Source organism: Acaromyces ingoldii, assembly GCF_003144295.1.
Source record: "Acaromyces ingoldii strain MCA 4198 unplaced genomic scaffold FA10scaffold_2, whole genome shotgun sequence".
NCBI classification, from domain to species: domain Eukaryota; kingdom Fungi; phylum Basidiomycota; class Exobasidiomycetes; order Exobasidiales; family Cryptobasidiaceae; genus Acaromyces; species Acaromyces ingoldii.
In genome coordinates this window covers 1,707,946-1,731,760 of record NW_020290248.1, presented here as the reverse complement: position 1 = coordinate 1,731,760, position 23,815 = coordinate 1,707,946, and the positions used below count along the sequence as shown (strand labels likewise).

The following is a 23,815-nucleotide window of genomic DNA, read 5'->3' as shown; positions in this document are numbered from 1 at the left end:
AGATGGGAGAGAGCGTCAGCGTCAGCAGCGATGACATCAAGCTACGCCAACACGATGAAATGAGTCCGAATGAACCCTGACCGAGGAGTTCTTGAGGACCGGAGCCGTTTTTCCTTCCTTGGTAAAAAGGCGAGATAGAGTATATTCCTTCTTTTTTATTTTTTCCACCCGCGGGTCTCTCTTTCCGGAGCAGCGCGGTCTTTATCAACTGAGCCTTGCGAAAGCGAGCGACTGCACGAGGAACGACGTACAAAAGCACATCGACCGCCCCACTCACGACCCGGGCATCTTATCGTGAGCACAACACAGCCTTCATCACCACCGGGAGGCAGCCCGTAGCAGCGAAGAGCGCCAGTAGCCGGTATAACCGCGCCCGCATTCCTACCGCCGCCTCCACCTCGAAGCAAAAAAACGCAAGGAGGGGACGAGTGATCGGTCCATTGCAGCTCCTCCTGCCCATTGCCCCAGCGTCACTGTGTCCGTCGTTGTCCCCGATGGCTGTCGCGAAGCGGCAAGACTCGGCGTCGTCGGACCTTAGCAGGGGCTCAGAGAGCGAGCAGTCGACGGCTCTGTCCACCCCCGAAACAAGCAGACCACCTTCGCTCTACTCGGCAAAGCCAGTGTCAGCGCATGGGGACCCAGAGGAAGAAGAAGGCAGTCGGGAGTTACAGTCGTACCTCGACGAGAATGCTGGGTATGCGGACGGAGAGAAGGAGAAGCGAGCGAGTATGGGCCGAGACAGGGAGTTCAACATGAAGACACCCACACCCGAGACGTACCGCAAGAAGCGCAATGCACTAGGCATGACGATGAGCGCCCCAGCCGATAGCGGCAAGACGGCGACGGCGTCGAGCAGTACCATCTCTCCCAAAGGGACCGGCAGCGGTAGCCAAACGCAGATGGCCACTGCCGTTGAAGACGTCTGCGAGCGTCCCTGGCAGAACGAAGTCGACCGATGGAAAGGCCAGGGGGATGCATGCGGCCTCAACTCCAAGCTCGAGACACTTCTTCGTGCTTCGGCGCTGATGCAGGATGAAGAGACGACGTCGGAGAGCAATGATGAAAGCGAAGCCGACGCTGACGCCGACAGAGCCTACCGTCCTAACCAAGAGACCGGAAACAAACGTCTAGGAGAGGATCTCTACCACGACAAGACACCCTCTGCGGCTCCCAAGCACGAATATCTAGCTTCACTATCTCCGCGGTCCGAGCTGCCGGCAGAGTCGTCTTTAGAGTCGAAAAAGTCAAAGAACGAAGGGGCCGAAGCGGGTGCATCCAACGTCAGCTCGCCTGGGCCGTGGCGCAAGCACATGGATTACTTCTTCAGGCTCCATCAGGCGAGAGCAGACGATGCGGCTGCCAAGGGAAACCTGGACCAGTACGAGCAAGAGCGCTTCCTGGCCAACAAAGAGCTTAAGAGGCTTCGGCGAAGTGCAAGAAGAGAGGCAGATGGACAGGAGGCAAAGGGGACTGAACAGAGAGGCAAAAGGACGAAAGCGAAGGGGAGAGAAAGGCTACCATGGGGCCGAAGTCGTAGCTATCGTAGGTACCAGTCCGCATTGAAGATTGAGAGGCTCGAAGCTGATATTGCGAGCTTTCCAGAGTCATCAAAGACTGACGGCGACTCTTCGGGAGACGAAGGGAAGGCCGGAAGAAAGGATGCAAGAGGAGACGACCATCACGGCCTTAAGCTCGACGGCGCAGCTCTGCAAAAGATGCAGTCGCATTCTGCCGACGATGACCATCTCAGCGTCATCGAACGCGTCGCGTCGCGTGCAGAATCGACAAAGTCTGGCAGATCGTCATCGCCGCCACCGATATCGACCGAGGGCGAAAGGCAAGCTGAAGAGGGGGGAATTCAGGATGGAGAGAGGAAAGCGGCGGATGATGATGATGAAGACGGCGAGGAGCACATCCTCATGAAGGGTGACGAGGATGACGAAGAGATCCAGTCGACAGCGGCGCGTCAACGCGCGTCGAGCATAGGCAGCAAGGCTAGCAGCACGGGATCTCAGCGCGACGAGAACAGCAGGAAGAACCTTAACGATGACGAAAAGCTCCAGATTCTTATCTCAGAGTTCGGCGAGAGCCCTCCCGGCGAGTGGAATGGCAACGAGGAGGAGAAATTTGTGAGTTGTCACCCATCTGACTCGGTCATCTCTCTAGAGTGCTCAAATGATTTCGCAGATTCGAGACTCCCCCGCCGTGCTGTTTCGAAGAGTTCTTATAAAGGGATACGCTGCCCTGACCTCGCATCGACTCACTTTTCTAGCCTTCATGTCCACCGCACCGTCTGAGAATGCCGGTATACCTGCGCAACAAGCCTCAGGACCCAACTTGGATGGCGTCGATCCAGCCAGCCTGGTGATCCGTCGAGGGCCAGCCGTTGTGCACCGTCCTGGTCTGACGAAGCGCAAGCGCAAGGTCTGGTTCGAACTCACGCCTGAAGCCCTGACGGCATATCCCAGCTCCAATGAGCTGTACGAGCCCTTGGCGAGCGTTCGAAACGTCGAGATTGACGTCATTCAACCTTATCACGAGAAGCCGACGTGCGTCCAGATCAAGGTGAAGGGCAAGAAGGGTGCTCTTCTCGAGTTCGAAACAGTGGAAGCAGCCTTGTCATGGCAGCGCGAAATCGATGCAGCAGTCTGGCATGCTCACTACGGTAGTGACAAGGTCCGCGTCTCGCTGCCTTTGGCCCGCATCCTCGACGTGGAGACGACGACCATCATGAATTTTGCCACAAATCTCACATTTACCGTCCTAGACACGCCGCAGCCATCTGCATACAGCACGAAGGATCTCTATCCCCATACCCACAAGCTTCGTGACAAGGTACGCTGGCACGACATTAAGAATGACCCGACAATCACCACTCGCAAAATCGACTTTAGCATCACGGAGGAGTGGCTTCAGAACATGTTTGCCGACTTCACCATGGCCCTTAAGGTGGGCAAAGAATGGAGGGCGACGCATGCGACACAGGACTGGCCTCTGGTCCCTTATCCCACCATTGAGATCGAGGGCGGCCGAAGGCGCAGGGAAGACGGCAAGGACGATGGCGACGGCGAGAGCGACGTCGAGGAGGTCATGAACGACAAAGGTGAAGTGGCGGAAGACCAGCACGAGAAGGTGCGCAAACGCATCATCCGTGAATTCAGCCTTGAGTGCCGTCCCGATGAAGTCAGCATCTTGAAAGCCGACATCGTCCGCTCCATCCCGTCTGGCGGCATCCTCGCCATTGGGCCAAAGTACCTATGCTTCTATAGACGAAGGACCATGACGGGCATGTCTGATGTCCGAGTCAAGCTGCCCCTCGCTGATATTCAAGACGTACGTCTTTCGAAGGCCTACCGTTGGCACTATCACGGTCTTCGGGTTCAGATCCGCGCTCACGAAGACATCCTGTTCGAAGTGCGAAGTGAGGAACAGCGAGACAAGGCCGTTGCATGGATCCTCGATGCCGTCAAAGGACGCAAAGCAAGGCAGAATTCAACCTTCGAGGAGCGCCAGCAGAAGACGAGGGAAGAAAGTCCAGCGAGGCGGCTTGCGCAGCATTCGAGCCTCGAGGTACCTTCGATTCCGAAAGAAGCCATCAATCTTCTGCCCAAGATTGTCAATGCTGCGCCAGGCATGGTTCACAGAGTCAGCCCCATGAAAATCATCTGTCTCACCATTGGCAGTCGCGGCGACGTACAGCCTTATCTCGCCCTGTGCAAGGGGCTACAAAAGCAAGGCCACGAGTGCATCATTGTCTCGCATGCAGAATACGAGGACTGGGTGGCCAAGTATGGTATCGCCTTTCGACCGGCGGGTGGCGACCCCAGCGTCCTTATGAAGCTCAACGTCGAGACGAAGCTCTTTTCGGCCCAATTCTTTCGCGAGTCAATCGGCAAATTTCGTCATTGGCTCGACGAGCTGCTGCGAGCCATTGCCGAGCAGTGCTATGATGCCGACCTCATCATCGAGTCACCTTCGACCTTTGGCGGCATCCACGTCGCAGAGGCTATCGGCTGCAGCTACATGCGCGCATTCACGATGCCTTGGACGCGCACGACGTCGTACCCCCAAGCATTCTCGGTCCCTTCAACCGACCTCGGCGGGCAATACAACGCCATGTCTTACACGCTCTTTGACCAGATCCTGTGGCGTGCGTCGGCGGGCCAGATCAACCGATGGCGAAAACACATGCTCAATCTACCTTCCACCAATCTTGACAAGCTCGATCAGTCCTCGATCCCGTTCATGTACAACTTCTCGCCCGCTGTCGTGCCGCCTCCTCTGGACTGGGGCGACCGCATCGAAATCACTGGCTACTGGTTCCTCTCGAGCGAGGCTGAGAAGTGGCAGCCGCCAGAGGAGCTGACTGCCTTTCTGGAAAAGGCCAAGAGCGACGACAAGAAGATCGCCTACATTGGCTTTGGCAGTATCACCATTCCAGATCCTACAGCGACAACAAAGGCCATTTATGAGGCTGTCAAGAAGGCGGACGTGCGAGCCATCGTCTCGAAAGGCTGGTCGGCCAGGGGCTCCACCAAGAAGCAAGGTCAGGAAGAGAAGGAGCCAGAGGTGCCAGAGGAGTGTTATGTCGTCGACAGCATCCCCCACGACTGGCTCTTTCCACGCATTGACATTGCCCTGCACCACGGTGGGGCCGGCACCACCGGCGCAAGCTTACGCGCAGGCCTCGTAACGCTCATCCACCCTTTCTTCGGCGATCAGTTCTTCTGGAGTGGGAGGGTCGACAAGCTGGGCGCCGGGCTCAAGGTCAATACTCTTGACGTCGACGACTTGGCTGCTTTGCTGGCCAAGGCGGCCAAAGATCGAGTCATGGTCGAAAAGGCCCAAAGGATCGGCGAAGCGATTCGGAGCGAGCGCGGCGTCGACAATGCAATCAAGTTCATCAATACGAACCTAGTGCTCTCGAAGCGGAAGAGACCAGCGATGAGCCAAAAGGATCTGCAAAGGCACCGACGACGCTCGTCTGTTGCCACGAGCATGTCCGAAAGCGGAGCTAGCGATAGCCAGAGCCAAGGCGGTCGTAGGTCATCCTTTACTACAAATTCTGCCTCTACGAGTGAGGCAGAGACGGACGATGACGACGAAGAGGGCCTGGACGAGGGAGGTGAGCCAACGATCCGAAACACGCAGACCAATGCAAAAGATCGGTCGAGTTGGTCCTTTAATGGCCTCTTGAAGTCGGACAGCTGGAAGGCTGCGGCGATCTACCCCTTTGGTGCTGCGAGCCGTACCTCTGGATCGGTGGTGAGCAAGTCGACGTCGATCCCGAAAAAGATCAAATCGCACACCTCTGGTCTTGGCGGGCAGTCTGATGCGGAGGAAGAAGAGGAGAGTGGGCAGAGGGTTGCTAGCCCTCAACCTATGTCTCGATCAGCCTCTACGGCCTCGCAGTCTTCGTCGTCTTCGTCGTCACCGCTCAAGAAAGACAGCCGGCCCATGAGTGGCACAAACTCCCCTCGGCTCGCACCCGATTCTCCAACGCTCGCCCCTGAGGGTACAACTGGGGAAAGGAGAGTCAGTGGTGGCGGCGAGGTCGACGGATCGTCGAGCCCGATGCGGAGGGGCTCGTCGATGCTCCAAATGCACAAGAACCTGCACCTCATGCCCTCAATGCCCCACTTCTCAATGCCGCACCTGCCCAACGTGATGCGAAGCGCCAGCATCGCGGGCCTCTCTGGCTCGGGCTCTGGCGCGAAGGAAGGGGAGCGCAGTCGTAAAGAATCTCGTGAGGGCGGGACCGAACCGACTGAAGAAGAAAGGGCCGCACAGGCGCGGACGCACAAGACGGCCAAGATTGAGGATGAGCGGAGAAAGGGGCTGCTGGTTGACAAATGGAAAGCAACGGATCGGTGGGATCTCGTCAAGCTTTGGGACCCGGACACTGTCGAGCTCGATGAGGAGGGTGCCGCAGCGGCGATAGCTGCAGCGACTTGCCAGCCTTCTTCGGCGAGCGAGGATGAGCGCGAGGGTGGGAGAGACCACTTGAAAAAAGGAGAGAAACTTCGCAAATTGCAAAGCGAATCAGTGACGCATCTGTAGTTCTGCAATCTTGTCTACCTATCATTTACCCCCTCTCTATTGCAATATTACCCAGAGCATGCTTCCAGCTTCCAGGTGTTGTTCCGAGCGACGCGAGATAGAATTCGCGCCGCGCCGATGATCGATCCTACACGTGAGAATTTGAGCTGCTTTACGAGCGCGTACGCCGCTCTACTTTTACGATCTTCCCAAAGAGAGCCGGAGGACTTGATAAAACGAAGAAATGAGCACGATGGCTGCCTCTGCCTCGTCGTCGTCGCTGCCACGACGGATCCAAGAGATCCCACCGCGGACCGAGTACCGCTTTGAGCTGGAACCATCTGAACGAATCGCCATTCGCCTTGTGCCTGGAAGCGGCGGAACGGCCGACGTCTTTGGCCACGAGCTGAGCGCGGCGACGGAACGGTGGTATCCCTTTGGCGACGAGGCCAAGATAGCCGTGTCGAGCTCAACGGGGTGCCAGATCGAGATAGTCGGCCATGTGTCGACGGAGTACGTGGCAGACGAGGCCAGCCCTAGCTTTACGAGCTGGAGCAACCTGCACATCTACCTCGAGAAAAAACGGCTCATGGCAAGAGAGGACCTGAAGAAGGACCTGGCAAGCGGGGATGCGAGCAATGTTAGGAAGCTGGCATCGAGCGACAAGGTGTTGCACACAGTCGCGCCGAGGTGGGCGGCGCCGAATGCACAGGCAGATGAGGGGCAAGAGGTAGGCGGCACATCGGCATACACCCCTGAAGGGCAAGGCCCAAGGATCATGGTGCTCGGTTCGGAGGCGTCTGGCAAGTCGAGCTTGATCAAGTTCTTGGCAAATTATGCTCTGCGAAGTCCTGCCGTCTGCGATCCGCTCAGAGGGACGGCTAGTGAGAAGCGAGAGAGTGAAGAGCAGCGGCAAGATGATGGAAGCGCCCCAGGGGGCGACAGTGGCAGCCAGATTACGGGCTGGTGGCCTACGATCGTCTCTCTCGACCCATCGATCGGGACAGCACCGCTGCCCTGTACCGTATCCATCCTGCCGCTTTCAGCCGTTCCCAACTCCACGCTTCCCTCTCCATCGCCTGCTTATCCCTACGGTCTGACTCCAAACACATCAGGAGCTATTCCACCTTCGGCTTCAACGGTGCAAGCCACGAGCCCCTACTCGCTCTGGCTGGGGCAAGAGACCGCCCGCGAAAATGAGCGACATAGCAGAAGAGTTGTCGATTGGCTCGCGGATGCGCTCGATCGGAGGCTCGCAAGGGACGAGAGGGCCAGATGTAGCGGCATTCTTGTCGATATGCCCGGCGTCACAACAGCCGATAGTCGATCGAGGTATGCCTTTGTTCAGCACTGTGTCCGAGCTCTCCATAGTGGGTTCCGCATTTCTTTCATCCTCTCTCCTGCCTGAATGTGAATGCTGACGCTGCGGCACAAGTCGACACGATTGTCATTCTCGGCCACGAGAAGCTCAACATTGAGCTGTCAAGAATCTTTGGCCAGCAGGGTTCAGGCATCAGCGTCGTTAAGATTCCAAAATCGGGAGGAGTAAGCATTTCATCCCTTCTCCAATCACCGTTAATTCATTGCTCAATCTTCCTCGCTTTTAGGTCGTCGAGCTGGATCAGACGTTCAAGCAACGACTCCGAGCGCTGCAAGTGCGGAATTATTTCTATGGAGGCAGCAACGCCCCTCGTACCTTAGGCGATGCCACCAAGGAAGCTACCGAAGACGAGGCTAGCACGGCGACTTCGAGTGCAGCAATGAGCGTCATGTTGGAGCCTTTGGGCAACCTTCCCTCGTTGAGTCCATACAGCACGACAATTCCCTTTGATCTTCTTGAGATATACAAGATTGGCGCCGAGTCGGCCGCACCTTCGTCAGCTCTGCCGATCGGTGCCAGTCGAGCGCTGCAGGATCAGACACAGCTTATCAAGCTCAATCCCTCTGATTCGACACTGGATCAGGCCAACATTTCCAACGCCGTCCTCGCCCTTGTTCAGCCTGTTCGAGGAGGCGGAGGGCCAGGTCAAGCGGATAGCAAGGTCGAGCCGCCCCCGACCGACGATGAGATTATCGGAAGCCCCATCTTGGGCTTCATTCATGTGTGCGTGTTCTCTCTCTACGTGCCCTCTCTTGTCTACCAGCCTGACTGACCTCTGGCGAATCGCAGCGCAAGCATCGACGCCGCTAAAAAGAAGATGACGATTCTCTCCCCTAGCCCAGGCAAACTTCCAAGCAAGACTGCCATACTTGGAGTGAGTCTTCATCTCCTGCGCATCGCATCTCCTCCGTGACTGACTAGCTCGAAATCAAGTCTCTCGACTGGCAAGATGCCTGAGCACGTCACGCCGACCAGGTAGACCTTTCATCGTCAAAATAATAAAGCGGTATCCTTTGATATTGAACAACCCTCCTGTGAGAAGGGGAGGAACGTGTGCCCATCTGTTTTACAAGAAGAAAAAGAATAGAAATGAGGTGTGATACGGTTAAGCTGAAGGGGCGTCGCCATTGCGAAGCGCCATCAACTTCGACCTTGCGGCGGCCGAGGCCTGGCTCGAAGCACTCGAGTTGGAGGCACCTGGGATCCTCGAGACGGGTCTGGGGATCGTCCGGTTTGCAGAGCTGTGCGAAGGAGCTGGAGGAGACATTGGTGCTGCGGACGAGCTGTCTACAGGTCCAGTCGACGACGAAGACGGCGTTCTAGAGAATTTGGCCCTAAGTTGTGCAAGCCGATCGTCTGTGACGCTACTTCTTTGCGAGCTAGGGCTGTTTGGCGCAGTCGTGCCGCCCTCTCCACCTCCAATGGAGGACCTGAAAGAGGTTCGCTGACCCGTCTGGCCCTGCTGCTGCGCCTCAGGAGCAGCAGAAAAGGCCATGCTTGACCTTGCCGAGAGCGAGCCTGGGCTGCCAACCTCGCTCGGGCCACCGTGTCCACTTATCATGCTGAGCGTTCTGGCCTGGGGCGTACTGACGAGGCTGTTGTCTTCGTCCTCCGCTGCGTGGTTGGCCAAGGCACGCTTGATGAATTTCTGGAAGATGGGGCCCGTCTTTTCTAGCGACCGCTGAATCGAAGCTTCCTTGTGCGGGTACCGGCGCTGGAAAAGATACAGATCCTTGATGGCCGCTCGGCTCTCTGACTTGCTGGCGATGCGGTCAAAGATGGCGCGCAGCTCAGCATTGACGCCAGACTCTGCGCCACCTGCAGAGATGGAGTCGCCCGAAGGCGACGAGACCATCGAGGGCGACATCACTGCCGAGGATTGTGCCCGCGCAGACACAAATGGTGACTGGGGCGCGCCGAGGTGAAGCTTCGATGGCGACATTGGTGGCGAGGCTGCTGATCTCCTCGAGACATGCGAGAGAGACGACCCGGTGTGCTCGCTACCTCCAGACCGAGCTCCTTCACCGCCGCCCGCCGTCGAGATTTCGTCCTCATCGACGCCCAGCCCGGAACCCTGTCCTCGATCAATGATCCTCAGCAGATACGCATATACGTGAGACTGCTCAGGGTCCTGCAAGCCGTCGAGCATGCCGAGCGCTTCTTCCCCATATATGCTTCCGAGGTGCGTCAAAATTACCTTGATAGTCCTCAGAGGCATCTCTCCTAGCGGTACGTCCTCGCTCGCGCGCCTCTTCCACTCCTTTGGCGGCGTGGCCTGCAGGAAGTTTTCGACATCGACGAGCAGCTGCTGGGGCTCCAGCAATTCCTCCTGCAACGAAGTTGGCAGCTTCCTCGTGATCTTCCACAAGCACTTTGTGATGAGCTCGGCGAACTTGGATCGCTTCTTGAGCATCGCGTCTTGCAGTTGGTCCATGTCTTCGGTGGCTTCCGTCAGCATCGTGAGGCACGCGCCAAACAGGACATTGAGGTTGCACGACGAGAAGCTCCTCAGCACGATAATGTTCAAGTATCGTCCGTAGGTCTGCGTCTCTTCGTCGGTAGCGCCAGATGTCTCGATCAGCCTCTGGAGAAGCTCCGTCAGCAGTGAAACGAGGGCGGGCCTCGAAACGAAGCTGCCGAGCGTCTTGCCTTGATCTTCTGCCGATCGTGATTTGGGGTCGTCCCACAGCCGTGTGTTGTCAAAAATAGAAGTGCCCGTGACGAGGAGGTGCTTCTTGAGGCGGTCACCTGGAGCGCTCTGCTCCGACGTGAAAGCCCTGTGGAGCTGCTTTCCGAACACAATAGCCAATTGGTCCGCATGGCGAATCAAGGCTGGCGCCACTGCCTGAATCTCCTGTTCGACATGCTTGAGAGCCATAACACTGCGGTCGCAGTCGCTACTCAGGATCTCATTGATCGCCTGTTCAACGGCCACGTCATCTTCGCTGCTAGCCGACGTCTTCGCATCGTACGAAGAGGGCGGGGCAGCTTCAAGCTCCTCTTCGTCCTCATGAATGCTAGCCGAGCTGCGTGCGCTGGCACCATTTGTAGACGGTCTTGGAATACCTCGTGGAAGCCTCGCAGAAGGCGATGCTGGTCGATCATCTGTCCCCTCGGAGCTGGGCACGCTTCGGTGGGCCAAAGACGCAGGCCGCGCGATGCCGGAAGCGGGGCCGGGCAGCCGGCTCTTCGCCGGTCCTCCAGCTGCTCCGGGGATTCCAGACGGTGGCCGTGCAATTCGCGATGATGCCGCTGCAATCTTGCTCGCTCCGGCGATGCTTGCTCTCGGACCGGCACCTGCTGTTGGAGTCGGAGGTGCTGCAACGGGGGCCTTGGAGGTGGGCGCCTCTGTCCGCTTAAGCCTCTCCTGCAGGAGCGACAAGTCTTTTGGCGGAAGACTGCCAACGTACTTATAGATATCTTCGCCAATGATCTTGTATCCTTCACCTAGCGCCATGAGCGCCGCTGTCCTAACGCCATTGTCTCTATCGGCAATCTGTTTCGCGACAATAGGCAATGTCTTTGCCGGTGAACAGACCTGTAGGCCGTTCTTTGCGATGAGGTGGCCCAACTCGCCCAGACATTCGGTCCTGACCCGCGCATTCTTCGAAGGCAGCCCGACGTCGACGTAGAAGGTGAGAAGCTTGCTTGGCGGGTAGATGAAGGCCATCCGTCGGAAGATGTCCCTGATCCGATCGCGAAATGCTACCTTGGGGTCGCCGAACTTGGCAATGAGGCAAGGCAGCAGACTGTTTGCCTCATAGTCGAGGAGATGATACCGCTCGCCTCGAAGCAGATTGACGAGGTGATCCAGGACATCGAGGCATTTGAGCGAGATGCTCGTATTGTTGTCTGTCAACCGGATCGCAATGTACTTGAAGATCAAATCCGAGTTGGCGACGGCTCTCTCCAGAGTCTCTTGATGCGAAAGGCCAAATTGCTCTTCAGCAAACGTTGGGCTTGAGATAAGGTCGGAAAGCAACGTCAGCGCTGCGGAGAAATCGCGTTCGGCGTTGTGATCCTTGCTGAACATCTGATCGATGATATCGACGCTCAGATGGTGCTCGCACTGCTGCCGAAGCACCTCGACCAACTCCGGCCTCGGTGTTCCCTCCGGTCCGATCCAATGCGCTGCTCGTCCCTCTTTCTTCTCTCGAATCGCCTTGAACTTCCCGTCGGCCGTGATCAGTGGGACTGAACGGTCCGGAGCAACTTGGGCAGTAGACGAGGAGAATGCTGGTTTCTTGGCAGGCGCCCCGAATTTGGCCCTTGTCGCAGATCTAGGTGACGGTGCTTCGTTGTCGTCGCTACTGCGACTGGTCAAGACGGACTGCGGCCTCGATGCTGTGCTGGGGGCTTTCAAGGAGCGACCAACCGCCGTGGGAGGTTTGACGGACGAACGAGGGACAGCACCTGCTGCGGACTTGGCAGCGGCCGGCAAGGGCGGAAGGCTCTCGACAGGAGGCGGCGGTGGCATCTTGGAAGCACTTGGACGGGTAGACGCAGGAGCGGCAGCAGCAGAGGCGACAGGAACAGCCTTTGGGGCCTTGGCAGCTGCTTGAGATTTTGCAGCGTCAATGAGAGGGATGACGGTGTTTCTCGAGGCGGTTTTGAGCCCATTGGTCTGCTCCATGACGAACTTGTAACCAGCACGCATGATGATAAAGGGAAGGACCGACTGTGCCGCCTTTCGGACCGCTGCCAGCTTATCGTCCAGCGTGACCACGACCGGGAGTGCCAGAGGAGTCAGGTCCATGCCCTTCTCTGGAGGGTGCGCCTCGAACCACTCGCCAAGCCAAGTGAAGAGGTCCTGCTTCAGCATTGGGTTGGCCGCCTTGCTGTCGAGCACGGTGCCAAAGCCGGCGATCATGTTCCCAACGCCCACCTGCTCCGCCATTGCTGTCAGCGTCTTTGAGGCCGCAGCACGGATCGGGGCCTTTGCATCAGCGAGGACCTGAGTGACGGATGGAACAAATGTGCGGACGTGCTGGTCGAAGCCCTTGTTCATGGCCGTGGCAATCTTCGCCAGCGCGTCGAGAGCAAGGGTGCGGACCTGAATGTTGCTGTCTGTATATCGCATCTTGAGGGCGGTGCCTAGCTCGTTCATGTTGCTCTTGAGCCGCGTGTTGGCATCGAGGATCGCGATGACTTCCTCGAGGCCCTCCTTCCTCTCCTTCCAATTGGCATCGCCAATCTTGGCAATTGAAGAAGCAGCCACGAGCTTGTCCAAGTCGACTCTCGGGATGAGGGCGTCGAGCGCATCCTCGTCCACCTCGGGCGCACCAGCTGGCCCAGTCCCGTTGCCGTTCGATTCCGCACCTGCAGAGGCTGAGGGCCTGCTCTCGCCGCTAAATCGTGTCGGCGCAGGCGGTGGGTTGCTCGTCGCCTTTTCGATCTCGGCCTCGATCGTCGATCGCAGCTGAGGGTTGAGATCTCCCAGGAACGTCGTCAAGGCAGTGCCCAAGAACCTGGCCAATGTCCCAATGACCGTCGTCGCATTGGTTCGGACCGCAGCATTCGCCGATTTCAGGCAAGTCAAGAGGTACTCAATGACGCCTCGCACATCGACACCTTGCGTGCCGAAGTCGAGGATTGCCTGGTTGACCCAAAGCAGCGAGTCGGCGATGGCCTTGGGTGCTTTGACATTGCTGAGCGGTGAAAGAGCTTGGGCCAAGACGAAACCGAAAGACGTCTTTTCTGCAAATAGCGTCAATGTCTCGCCAGCGGAGCCCTTGAGCTTCATGTCGCCCAGCTTTTCACAGAGTGGTGCCATGGACAGCGATGCCGACGCTCTCGCAAACGATGGACTGTCGTCGGCCAAGAGGCGCATCGCTGAGTACACCTCAGCCATGACCTGAAAGTTGCTCTCTTTCCACCCTGGCTTCTTCGAGAGGGATCGAATGATGATTTCGCTCTCCACTTCGGCGGCTTCAACCTTAAGCCACTGGTTGAGTTCTTGCATGCCTGTCAGACGCTCCTTCCAGACACCGCTGGCCAATTGCGTCGCAATAGCTTCGGGGATCAAGTCGGCTGCCTTTGCCTCGGCGTCTTCCTGGTGGAAGCGATACTTTACAGGCTCCGTTGCCGAGGGCGCCTTTGCCCCTCCCGCCCCTTTGGCCCCAATCGGCCGGAACGGGGCAGTGGCGGCAGCGGGCTTGGACGGGCCAGCGCTTGCTGATGCGGGTGCCGGCCGCTTTGCCATGAGTCTGGCAGGAGGTGCAGCTCTTGTTGGAGCCGGAGATGATGCGGCCCTCGGTGGTGCATTCTCTTTGTCTGCCACCGGTGGTGCAGCCGGCTTCTTGGCGACAGGTGCAGCCGATGGCTTAGGCTTGGGCTTGGGAGCACTGGAGGCAGCCGGGGGCGGAGCAGCCGACCGAGCGGGCGCTGCTCCTCCTGCCTTAACCTTGACTGTGGCTATCTTGAACTGCTCTTGGATCTTTGCCTTGCGGATATCGTCCAGGCCATCGATGAATTGGTTCATTGGCCGCTCTCCGATAAGCTTCATCAGCGTCCCCAGACCCTGCGCACCAGCGTCTCGCACATCTGCTGATCCGTCGGCACTGGCGCTGAGGAGAGCATCGGCAATGGGCTTGATGTCGGCCTTTGCTGGCATCTGCCTCGTCGTCTGCAGGCATCTGACCAAGTACTGAATCGTGCCCGTCTTTACCGAGGGGTTCTTGTGCTTGGTAAAGTTGAGGACATGCTCGAGGATCTCTCCAAACGAGACGGTCTGGAAGACGGCATCGAGAGCTTCATTCAAGACCTTGACCACGGCCTCTTTGCGCTCCTTGAGCTTCTCGAGGAGCGGGGGCAGGACTTTGTCTTTGTTCTTGGCAAAGTTGGCCTGCAACCCCGTTGCAAGCTTAGCAATGCACTGGGCGCTGACGAGGGCGACGTTGATATTTGCGTCCTTCTTGACCTTCTCTGCAAGCTCGTCGACGAATGTGTCGATTGGTGGTGTGTGAATCATCTTTGGCGTACCCTCCAGCACCTTGAGGCACTGGTCCAGGACCTCCTTTCTTTCCAGCCATTTTTTGCTTGCAAGCATCTCGTCGAGATTCTCGGGCCAGGCGGCCGCCTTGAGCGGATTGACGGGCTCGGCGAATTCGAGGGGATCAATGTCGTCCTCCGCTGCCTCGCCCTGGCCGGACTCGCCGCCTCCACCATTGCCGTCGTCGGCCCCTGCAGGCGCAATCTCTTCCTGGGCAGGCTTCTGCGAGATCAGGAATCGTGTCGGCTTGGTGTGCTTTTGCCCTGTCCGGTCGAGCTCGGCAAACTGTTCGTGAAGCTCTTTTGCCTGGATCTCTTTCAGCGACGCAATCGTTGGCTCCAGGGCTGGGCCGACCCATTTGTGCAACTCCTGAGCCAGAGTCCCCGCCTCTGATCGGACCGTCTTGTCGGAGTGACCAAACAGCGTGGGCAACTTTTTGAGAATGAGCTTGAAGCTGACCTGCCTCGGGCCAAAATCTCGAAAGAGCTCGGCCAGCGTCGCCACGGCACAGGCGACCACTTTTGGCTGCTTCGCTCCTGTCCCAGCCAGCAGATCAGTCACGAGCCCTTCGCAGCCCATGGCGTCTTCCATCTCGGCGTACAGCATCGCCACCTCGACAGCCGACTTCTTTGTCCCAGCCCTCATCGCGCCAAAGCATTTCTCCACCACGGCAGGCATGACGACTTCCCTTGTCGCTCCGGCTCCCTTTCCTCCGTACGACACAAAGGCCTTGAGTACATCGAGGGCCTTTTCCTGCGCAACTGCATTGGAGTCTGTCGCCCATGCCTTGACTCCGTCCGGGTTCTTTGTCCATGGCCGGAACACGGGGTCCTTTTCCGACGGGCTCTTTTCAAAGGCCTTGGCCAGATCTTCGTACCCAGAGACTCTTGCCTTCCAATTCTGTGCGGGTCAAGCCGTCAGTGTCCAAGCCCGACGTTTCAGTTGGACGCGACAACGAGCAGCGACACCTACTTTGGAGGCCAGTCTCTCTTCGATGGACATCTTCGAAAAGTCTTCTTGCGCAGGCGGTGGGCCGCCCATGCCGCCCGACGCACCAGCGCCGCCTCCAATGGGAAGCTCGTCCATTGTTGAGACCCTCGCCTTGCGTCTAAGTTTCCGCTTCTATCTCCCTTTCTTTCTTTCCCTTTGCAGAGACGATATCGGGATTGTCTTGTTTATGAGTCGTGCCTTTTCCTTACTTCCCTCCCCCTTTTCCACCTTGTCGATGTTGCGCACTACTGATACAAGAGTCCGACGCGCTCGTCTCTGGACCAACGACGTATCGTACGGAACCCGTATGCTTCCCTCCTCGCCTCGTTCCTCGGAGCGTCCAAGAAAAGGAGAGGGGGGTGTTGGCAAGCGGAGAAGAAATGGTAGTCGTTTAGGGACTCCTCTCTCCCTGGCCAATTTACAAGAGGATGGCCGTGCAACTGGTGTTGTTTATCGTCACGTGGTTAGCGCGTCGCTATTGTTCAAAAGTGTTGTTCGTGCTTAGCATGTGAGCGGTGGTTGAAAAAAAAAAAAGCATGCGATTGAGCATTGCGCACTACTACTGAAAAAGAGTGGGGAAGTCGAAGAGCAGCGACCAAGGAGAGAGAGATGTGTGTGGAAATGACAAGGTTTGATGATGCAGACCGGTGACATGGATGCGGACACAACCAAGGTTCATAGCGAAAAACGAGAAGAGATGTGATACAAAGAGGGTATTCGTCGAACGACGGCCCACGCCTGATCAGAGGTAAGGGAGGCCGCCTTCATCGCCGCTGATGCCGCTGAGGTCCGAAGTGCGGTTGCTGCCAGCTCGCTCTGCCTGCAGAGTTCGCTGCAGCCCTGCCAGAACGCCATTGTTGCGCTCAGTGGCGGTCTTCGATGTCGAGGCAGCTGCCAGGGGGGCCTGCAGAGGATTGTGTGCAGGAGCGGATTGCTGTTGCTGTTGCTGCCGCTGAAGAGCGGCGGGGCTGCCAGCCTCGCGAATCTTGCGCTGCATGTCGTCCTTGTCCTGCCAGTAGCTCGACATGTGTGCATAAGGATCAAAGACGCTCGTGTTGTTGGGCCCGATGGGCGGAATATAGTTGGTCCCCGAGGGCGGGCCAATGGGTGCTGGACCACCCATCATGACCTCCGAGGTGGGGTGTTGCGGCGCTCCCGGACTGGGAAGCATCGACACTTCCGACTGGGGCGATCGCGGAGTGGTTGACGTAGAAGGATCGGCAAATGGCGATCTGGAACTCTCTGGCGACGCCTGGCCTCCTTGCTGATGGCGATTCAGGCCCGCATACGATCCGACTCCAGCACCATATCCATCGACTGGAGTGCCCATCGAACGTTCCGAGACGGGCGTGAGGACCTTGCGCACATTGCCCGAACCTGTGGCTGCCTTTTCAGGCCTCGGAGGCGGGAAGAGATGGCTGTCAGGCACGACGCGTCTTCGCGACGAAACGCTCCTGGCGTCATCACTCGTGCCGGCCACGCTGGAGCCATCGTTGAAGCTGCCTCGCGCGCTCTCGCTGCTCTTTGTTCTCTGGCCCAAAGCTGGTCGCGGAGGAGGAAAGAGACTGTCATCGGGAACCACGGTCTGGACCGAATTGATCTTCGACATTGTCCTTGTGCCTCGCCTTGCGTTGGCATCATCCTCCGTCGACCAGGGTTCGGTGGTCAGCTTCCTCGGTGTTGACGGAGCGAAAGCAGATGTAGGCGCTGTAGTGTTGCTCTGCAGTGTGCGCGAGGACGACCTGAGCGCGTTCTGGCTCATGCCGACGCTGGTATAGGGAGAGCTCACGGAGAAGTCGTCTCCGGGAGCTCCAGGAAGGTATCCATCCGAGGATGCAAGACCAGAGGCCGCCGTAATAGAGGCATTGCGCTGATGGATCTGTTGTTGATTTTGATGAAGCTGAGAGGAAGAGGAGTACGATTCCGTGGCTTGATGGCCAAAGCCTCCACGGAAGGCAGGGGTCGAAGCCGCATCTGCCATGTTCATACTCCTTGCCTGCACATTGCCGTCGTTGCCAGGCCGCTCAAACGTCTGACGGAACCAGCCGCTGACTGTTCGCTGGGTCTTTCCGGTCGCAACGCCTTGTGCGTGCGGAGAGACGGACCAGCGCCAAGGCGAGACGGCTGCCGCCGACTTCTCGTGCGAGCCGTAGGCACCACCATAGAAGCTGTCGTCTTGCATGCGTCGCCTGCGCCTGATCCACCAGAAGATGAGGGCGACGAGGATGATGATCGCTGCAATAGATCCAACGGCAGCGCCAGCAGCAGTGCCTCCGTGGCCGCTGTGGTCGTCGCTGCTGCCGGAAGATGAGGCGCTGCCGGCCTTGGTGGTGCCATCGTTCGTAGCTGTGCTCTTGGAAGCACTGGACGCACCAGCAGCCGTCGAAGAAGCAGCTGCGGCGCTGCTCGACACCGACGCATGCACGACAGAGCCTCCCGAAGGCAAGCCATTGCCGATGCCGCTGGGCGTCTTGCAACTGCCCTTGCCAGTGCCAACGGTGTAGAGGCTCCCGACGCCGCCCGTACCGTACTTGCCTCCGTCGTTTGCAATGACAGCTATCTTTGTATTGGCATCAAACGGCACCTGGAATTGAAGCGCTCCTGTCGCTTTGGATGATCCACCGGAGACGGTCAGAGGAGTGCCCTTCTCAGGGAGGAAAGAGAAGGATACCGTGCCGCTGACGCCCGCGTTCGTCTTGTCCGTCTGCCAGTTGATCTTCCAGTCGGCGCATTCCGTGGGATTGTCAGGGGTCGGATACCAGACAAAGTCGAGATCTTCAGTGGAGGCACCGCACGTCGCGCCTCCCACAGGCGGTGCGATGGTCTGGAGTGAAGAGACACCAGCACTGTTTCCCGACGAGTCTGCAACGGCGACGAGCGCTTGGGTGGTATCCTTTGACGAGAAGAGGGGTACGGACCAGTTGTATGAGAAATCCTTCGATGATGGTACGTCTTGCATCGACAGCGTGATAGGTGCGTGGTTGATGGCCGCCACTGTGAGTGTCCACGGACCTTTGCCTTGCGAAGCGTCCCAGGAGATCTCCATCGTCGAGCCTGTTTGCCAATAAATGGACAGTCAGTGACCTGTGCAAAGCATCACCCGAGCGCGAGTCCCCACTCACACGCCGAAGCACCACCAGAGATGCCCACGTCCAGCGGCGTCGTTGCCGCCCTGCGAGAAGGCATGGTTCGCACCTCCATAGTGAACAAGGAGCAGCGGAAGTCCAAGGAGCGTATCGATAAGGCAGCTACTACTTTTGAGAAGGCCCAGCCGGGCAAAGAAGAATCGAAACGTTCAAAAGAATGTGGTGGGGACTAAAAGAGTGTGTCAGCCGTAAGCAGTGGCGAGAGAATGAAGGAGTGAGGGGATGAGGTCGCAAGCGGTCGATAGGGAACGGTGGTGGTGCTGGTGGTGGTGGTGGTGATGGGAGTGGTACCGGAGGGCTAGGGCAATTGCAATATACTGGTGTCAAATTGAATTAGTCTTGGCTGGGCATGGGCCGGGGTCAAATCGCAGAAGAATTTTCTAAATTGCGCACGCGGTTCCAGCCTTCACAAAGGGAGTCGAGGCATGCCTGCAGCTGCACGTCCGTCTCCATTTATCTCTGGCCTAGTGATCGTGACTTGCTCTAGTAGTACGTGGTGGACTAGCTAATTACTACGACTGGTATTTTGAGCGAGCTCGGTCCTTGCCTGGCCGCCGCCATTGGCTCTATGATCTGAGTACCAGCTAGTCAAAGGGCCCTTCTTTGTTGACAAGCGATAGAAGCACCTCCTTCCTCTTTTTCCCTTTTCGGGTTGCGTGCGACCCTGGCAGACGCGGAGCCTGCCTGGACCTGCCTAAAAGAGGTGGGCAGACAAGACAGACACGTGGCGAATTCTTTGGACCACCCCGCTCTTTCGGCGCTCTCTGCCCGAGCAAAGGGAAAACGTCTTCTTCTTGAGCGTAAGAGGGTTCCGGGTCCGTCCAACGCCAACTTTCATCCACGTAAGCGAGACGAAAGGGCGGAGTCCTTGATCCATAAGACAAGGGAAGTCAACACCCTTTGGCCCGTGGTCAGCTCGGCCGGCAGACATTCGGAAAGAAGAGACGCGGTGCGGCTGAGTCACCATCTCTTGACACACCGACGATGTATCCGAGCGGACAAGCGCCTGCGCCGCCGAGCGGCCAGCAGTCGGCCTTTTCCCATCCACCTCACCTGATGCCCTCACCCTCCGCTAATGGCACGCCTCCTCACATGGGCTATGGCGGACAGTACGTGGGCTATCCTGGTCACCAGCAAGGCCACTTTCGTCCGTCGCCAGCCACCGGAGGTAATCCGGGCAGCAGCACCAGCTGGAGTCCCATGGGCCAATCCAGTCTTGCCGGTGCTGACGGTGGGGATGACGAGGACGATGATGAAGAAGATGATGAAGACGAGGATGACGACGATGAGGATGACGAGGATGAAGACGAGGATTCCGGGAGCAAGCGAGGGAAAAAGCGAAAGCGAACAGGCGGCAGTGCGAAGGGAAAGGGTTCGTCTGGAGGCAAGGGAGATGAAGGCGGTCAGGGACAGCAGCAAGCTGGATCAGACGGAAAGAAGCCCAAGCCAACCCGCGGGGCAAAGGCCTGCAAGAACTGTCGCCGTCTCAAGATGCGCTGCGTTGGCGCAGAGAATGGCCCTCCGTGCGACCGCTGCAAGCATACGAACCACGCATGCATCTTCGAGGAGTCCAACAGGGGCAAAAAGGGCGGCAAGAACCAGCGGACCGAGGCCATGGCAGCAAGCCTGCGGAAGATGGAGGCGACGATGAACAATCTCATTCGAAGCCTCAAGGACCCTGCGAGTGCCTTTTCCCAAGGCGCGGGAATGGTGACGAGGAGTCCCAGCCCGGCTACGATTGACCGTGAGCGGGGTGAAAGAGGCAATCAGGACAAAACGGCGCTGGATGGACGATCGGGCGCCTCATCGTCGCGCTACTTCAACGACCGGCAGAGCCACACGAGCCAGCTGCAAGATCGCGAACGGCTCAGTCGCGGCTGGCCCTCGGTCGACGAGGCTGATGAGCTGGGAAGGATTTACCCCGCACGCCCCTCGAGCAACAGCGAGCAGCAGGACAAAGACAGCCGCTGGCAGGCGACGGCCAGTCCAGGCGGCGGCCATGTCAATCCGCGCGCCTTGGATAATGATGGCCGGTCTCGAGGCGGTCCGAGCACGCAGACATCGCCAGCCAACGTACCGACCGTGCTGCCCACCGCGGCTGTTACGGGCACGCGCTTTGTCGAGCCCGAGCGACCTCTCCGGACACGCCGGCATGGCTCACCGCGACTACACAGCCTGCCAGACAACACCTTGAATCCACTGGGTTTGCTCGCCGAAGCGAGCCTTCACAACCACCAGCGCGCTCGAAGGATGACGAGCAAAAAGGGTTCCAACACCCTCGATGACACGGCTAGAATTGCCCTCAAGGCCACCGGAGGTTTCGCGGGCAGTCACTCGGGAAGTGCATCCAGTCCTGGGAGCCAGACCGGGGGGACTAGCGTAGCCATGTCAGGGGGAAGCCCGGCTGGGCCGGTCAAGCAAGAAGGTAGCGAAGAAGGTCGAGCTGCGTCAAGTGGACCGGGGAGTGGGACAGGCACGGGTACAGGTACAGGAGTGGGCACAGGGACGGGGACTGGCGAGGCGACAGCGGCTTCGAGCCCTGAGAAGCGCACCGAGAATCCGCCAGACGCGCCAAATACGGCTGGTGGGGTAGGAAAGCGGCCGAGCACCGCAAGCATCGTACAGGAGGAGTACGTCGAGTTCCCTGGCGCCGAACGAGCAAAGCAGGCGAGAGCAAGGGTGGGGACCTCGGGTCTACCCGGCCCCTCAGGCGCCAATCCCGGCGACGAGACGCCCGAACGGGTACACCTGGGCGTCGCGTCCGAAACGTACTTCAAGCCTGGTCCCATGACCATTCTACCCCTCCGCCGCATCGTCATCGAAAGGGAGCTCCCACCAGAGCTCCTCACTCAAGGCATCATCAGCTCGCAGGAAGTCCTCGAACTTTTCCAAATATTCTTCCACCATTGCAGCCAGCACGTCGTCCTCCTCGATCCCGAATGGCACACACCGACGATGATCTGCAGCCGGAGCCCGTTTCTCTTCACGTGCGTGTGCACGATAGCCAGCAAGTTCTACGCAAAGCGGCCAGAGTTGCACCTCCAGTGCCTGCAGCAGGCCAAGAAGAGCGCCTACATGATCATGAGCAGAGGTTTCAAGAGCGTCGAAATCGTACAAGGTTTCATGCTACTCTGCTTGTGGAATCAGCCGGTGAGTTAACTACCTGGTGTAGCCCTTTTCGATTGGTCGACTGACGCACCTCTTCATCCAGGCGGAACGATTCGAAGAGGACAAGACATGGCTCTTTTCTGGTGTGGCGATCAGAATGGCGACGGATCTAAACCTTCATCGCAAGTCGGTCGCCTCGCTACCTGGCAATCCTCATCCTGACGACCCGGTGGTGGTGGAGCGAGAGCGCGAAATCATCAATCGCGAGCGGACCTGGCTCATGTGTTTTAACATCGACCGTAGCATCTCGGGTCAAATGGGCAAGCCCTGGACGATTCGCGAAGACTGGATTATTCGAAACAGCCGGCATTGGTGTCTTCAGAGGCTCAGTCAGCCGTGGGACCTTGGCATCAGCGGGCTTGTAGAGCTCCTCAGGCTGACGTCGCGCCAACTTGATTTCCTCTACTCGAGCACTACGTCAGTTTCTGGTCTTAACACCGAAATCGATTACGGCTCCATCCTTCGCGTCTTCAACGAACAGATCGAAGAGTGGCACTCCGTTTGGACGTCTCGTGGCTTTTTCAGGTCCCCACATGAAGACCAAGACAACAAGCCAGCAGGACTTCGAGGCGTACCAGCTGAAGAAAGCGTTGGGGAAGCCGCGCCCTCGGCCAATGCAACGGAGGCAGAGAAGGAGGCGGCAGAGCGCTATCGGTCTGCCAACACCAATACGCCGCCACCGGATGACGAGGATCACCACAGGAGAACGCTGCACTTCATCACAAAGCAAGCTCCCATGCGCTACAACTACGCGGTTCTCATCCTCAATTCATTCGGACTTCAGCATGCCGTGGACTTTCCCACAAGAAGTGGACTCGACAAAGGTCTCTACTTCACCAAGTGCTTGGAGGCAGCAAAGGGGATCGTCGCGGCCGCCCGTGACGGCCTACGTCCTGTGCTGAGGTACAGCCCCGACACACACTTTGTCATCATTTCATATGCTTGCGTCTTCTTGCTCAAGGTCAGTCTCCTCATCGCACGTCTTGGAACAATATTGAAACTGACGAAGAAATACAGCTTACTCGCCCGACATTTGCCAACTACGTCGACGAGGACGAAGTGCTTGCCATCGTTGCGGACGCGGCCAACCTGCTCGAGTCAGTGTCCATGTATCCGACGCACACACCAGCGTTGTACTCTGCCTTTCTGCGGGCACTGCTCCAAGCTCGACAAGAGAGGACAGCGACGAGCCGGAGCGGGGCTACCACACCCTATGGCCGCTCGCGAGGTGCCTCGCCCCTGGGCGCCGATGCCAACGGCGACTTGGACAATCTGCCCGAGGGTGGGGCGTATGCGTCTGCAGAGGGAGGTCCGGCCGCTGCTCCTGCTGCAGGGGCGGAGGAGTCGGGTGACGGCGCTCCCAACCCGGCAGGAGCTGCCTTCAACCTCGGTCTAGGCATGGTCACGCCTTCTCAGGGCATGTCTCATCCGTCTTCTTCCTCGCTCTTGAATGCTGGGCTGGGCAACTTGGCCATGAATGGCCTGAACGGCAATCCAAGCCTCACTGCTGAGCAAGCTGCTGCACTCAATGGCATGGACCCCCATGGCGGCGTCAACGGCTTGCAGGTCGACCAGCTGCTCAATGACTCCTTCTGGAGCTCCTTGCTGCCCCCTGGCTTCGGAGGGCCCTTGGATGGGCTCGCGACGGGTAGCGTCGAAATGCATCCCATCATGACTCCTTCTGCCAATCAAGGAGGAGGTCATACGGGCCAGACCGGGAACCAGACGGGGCCCCCGTCTGAGTCGGGCATCACACCCGGCCAGACGAGGGCAAGCACTCCGAGCATGCTCAACACCTTTGGACCCAACGTGAGCAGCTATGTCCCTGGACCCTCTCCTCTTGAGTCGATGCTCACTTCTTTTTCCCTTTCTCGATAGGTTCGTTTTGACTTTTCTGCCGGTTCACTCTCATAATGAAGGACGCCAGGAAAATGCTCGTTACTCCTCTCAATTCCCCGCCGATGTTGTCTCGAAATGTAATCACATGTAGACTTTTCAGTGTGTCGTCATTTTGCCTCAATGCTGCACCAAATGGTGTATTATTGGCCTGCAACTTCTCCAGGTACAGTCGACTGCTTTGCAGCAATCAAGTTTGTGAAA

General features: G+C 58.1%; 5 protein-coding genes across 5 annotated transcripts; 3 read left to right on the top strand and 2 right to left on the bottom strand.

The window, feature by feature from the left end:
* Nucleotides 1–494: 494 nt before the first annotated feature.
* Nucleotides 495–6,060, top strand: FA10DRAFT_284672 (hypothetical protein; the record flags this gene model as incomplete). Its single annotated transcript, XM_025523936.1, has 3 exons — nt 495–1,542; nt 1,603–2,129; nt 2,188–6,060. 3 exons carry the CDS (start codon nt 495–497, stop codon nt 6,058–6,060), a joined length of 5,448 nt encoding a protein of 1,815 aa, XP_025378945.1.
* Nucleotides 6,061–6,244: 184 nt separating this feature from the next.
* FA10DRAFT_249993 (protein CLP1) lies at nt 6,245–8,516 on the top strand. Its single transcript, XM_025519549.1, has 5 exons — nt 6,245–7,409; nt 7,475–7,584; nt 7,647–8,143; nt 8,210–8,294; nt 8,354–8,516. Exons 1-5 carry the CDS (start codon nt 6,284–6,286, stop codon nt 8,375–8,377), a joined length of 1,842 nt encoding a protein of 613 aa, XP_025378944.1. The 5' UTR covers nt 6,245–6,283; the 3' UTR covers nt 8,378–8,516.
* Nucleotides 8,417–15,798, bottom strand: FA10DRAFT_265589 (ARM repeat-containing protein). The gene is made up of 2 exons (XM_025521128.1): nt 15,384–15,798; nt 8,417–15,311 (listed from the first exon to the last, which is right to left on the bottom strand). The coding sequence occupies exons 1-2, from the start codon at nt 15,495–15,497 to the stop codon at nt 8,526–8,528; spliced, it is 6,900 nt and encodes a 2,299-aa protein (XP_025378943.1). The 5' UTR covers nt 15,498–15,798; the 3' UTR covers nt 8,417–8,525.
* Nucleotides 15,799–15,935: 137 nt separating this feature from the next.
* Nucleotides 15,936–18,832, bottom strand: FA10DRAFT_265588 (hypothetical protein). The gene is made up of 2 exons (XM_025521127.1): nt 18,524–18,832; nt 15,936–18,455 (listed from the first exon to the last, which is right to left on the bottom strand). Exons 1-2 carry the CDS (start codon nt 18,600–18,602, stop codon nt 16,144–16,146), a joined length of 2,391 nt encoding a protein of 796 aa, XP_025378942.1. The 5' UTR covers nt 18,603–18,832; the 3' UTR covers nt 15,936–16,143.
* A 474-nt stretch (nt 18,833–19,306) lies between these two features.
* Nucleotides 19,307–23,777, top strand: FA10DRAFT_265587 (hypothetical protein). The gene is made up of 4 exons (XM_025521126.1): nt 19,307–21,697; nt 21,759–22,676; nt 22,733–23,524; nt 23,594–23,777. Exons 1-4 carry the CDS (start codon nt 19,532–19,534, stop codon nt 23,627–23,629), a joined length of 3,912 nt encoding a protein of 1,303 aa, XP_025378941.1. The 5' UTR covers nt 19,307–19,531; the 3' UTR covers nt 23,630–23,777.
* Nucleotides 23,778–23,815: the final 38 nt, after the last annotated feature.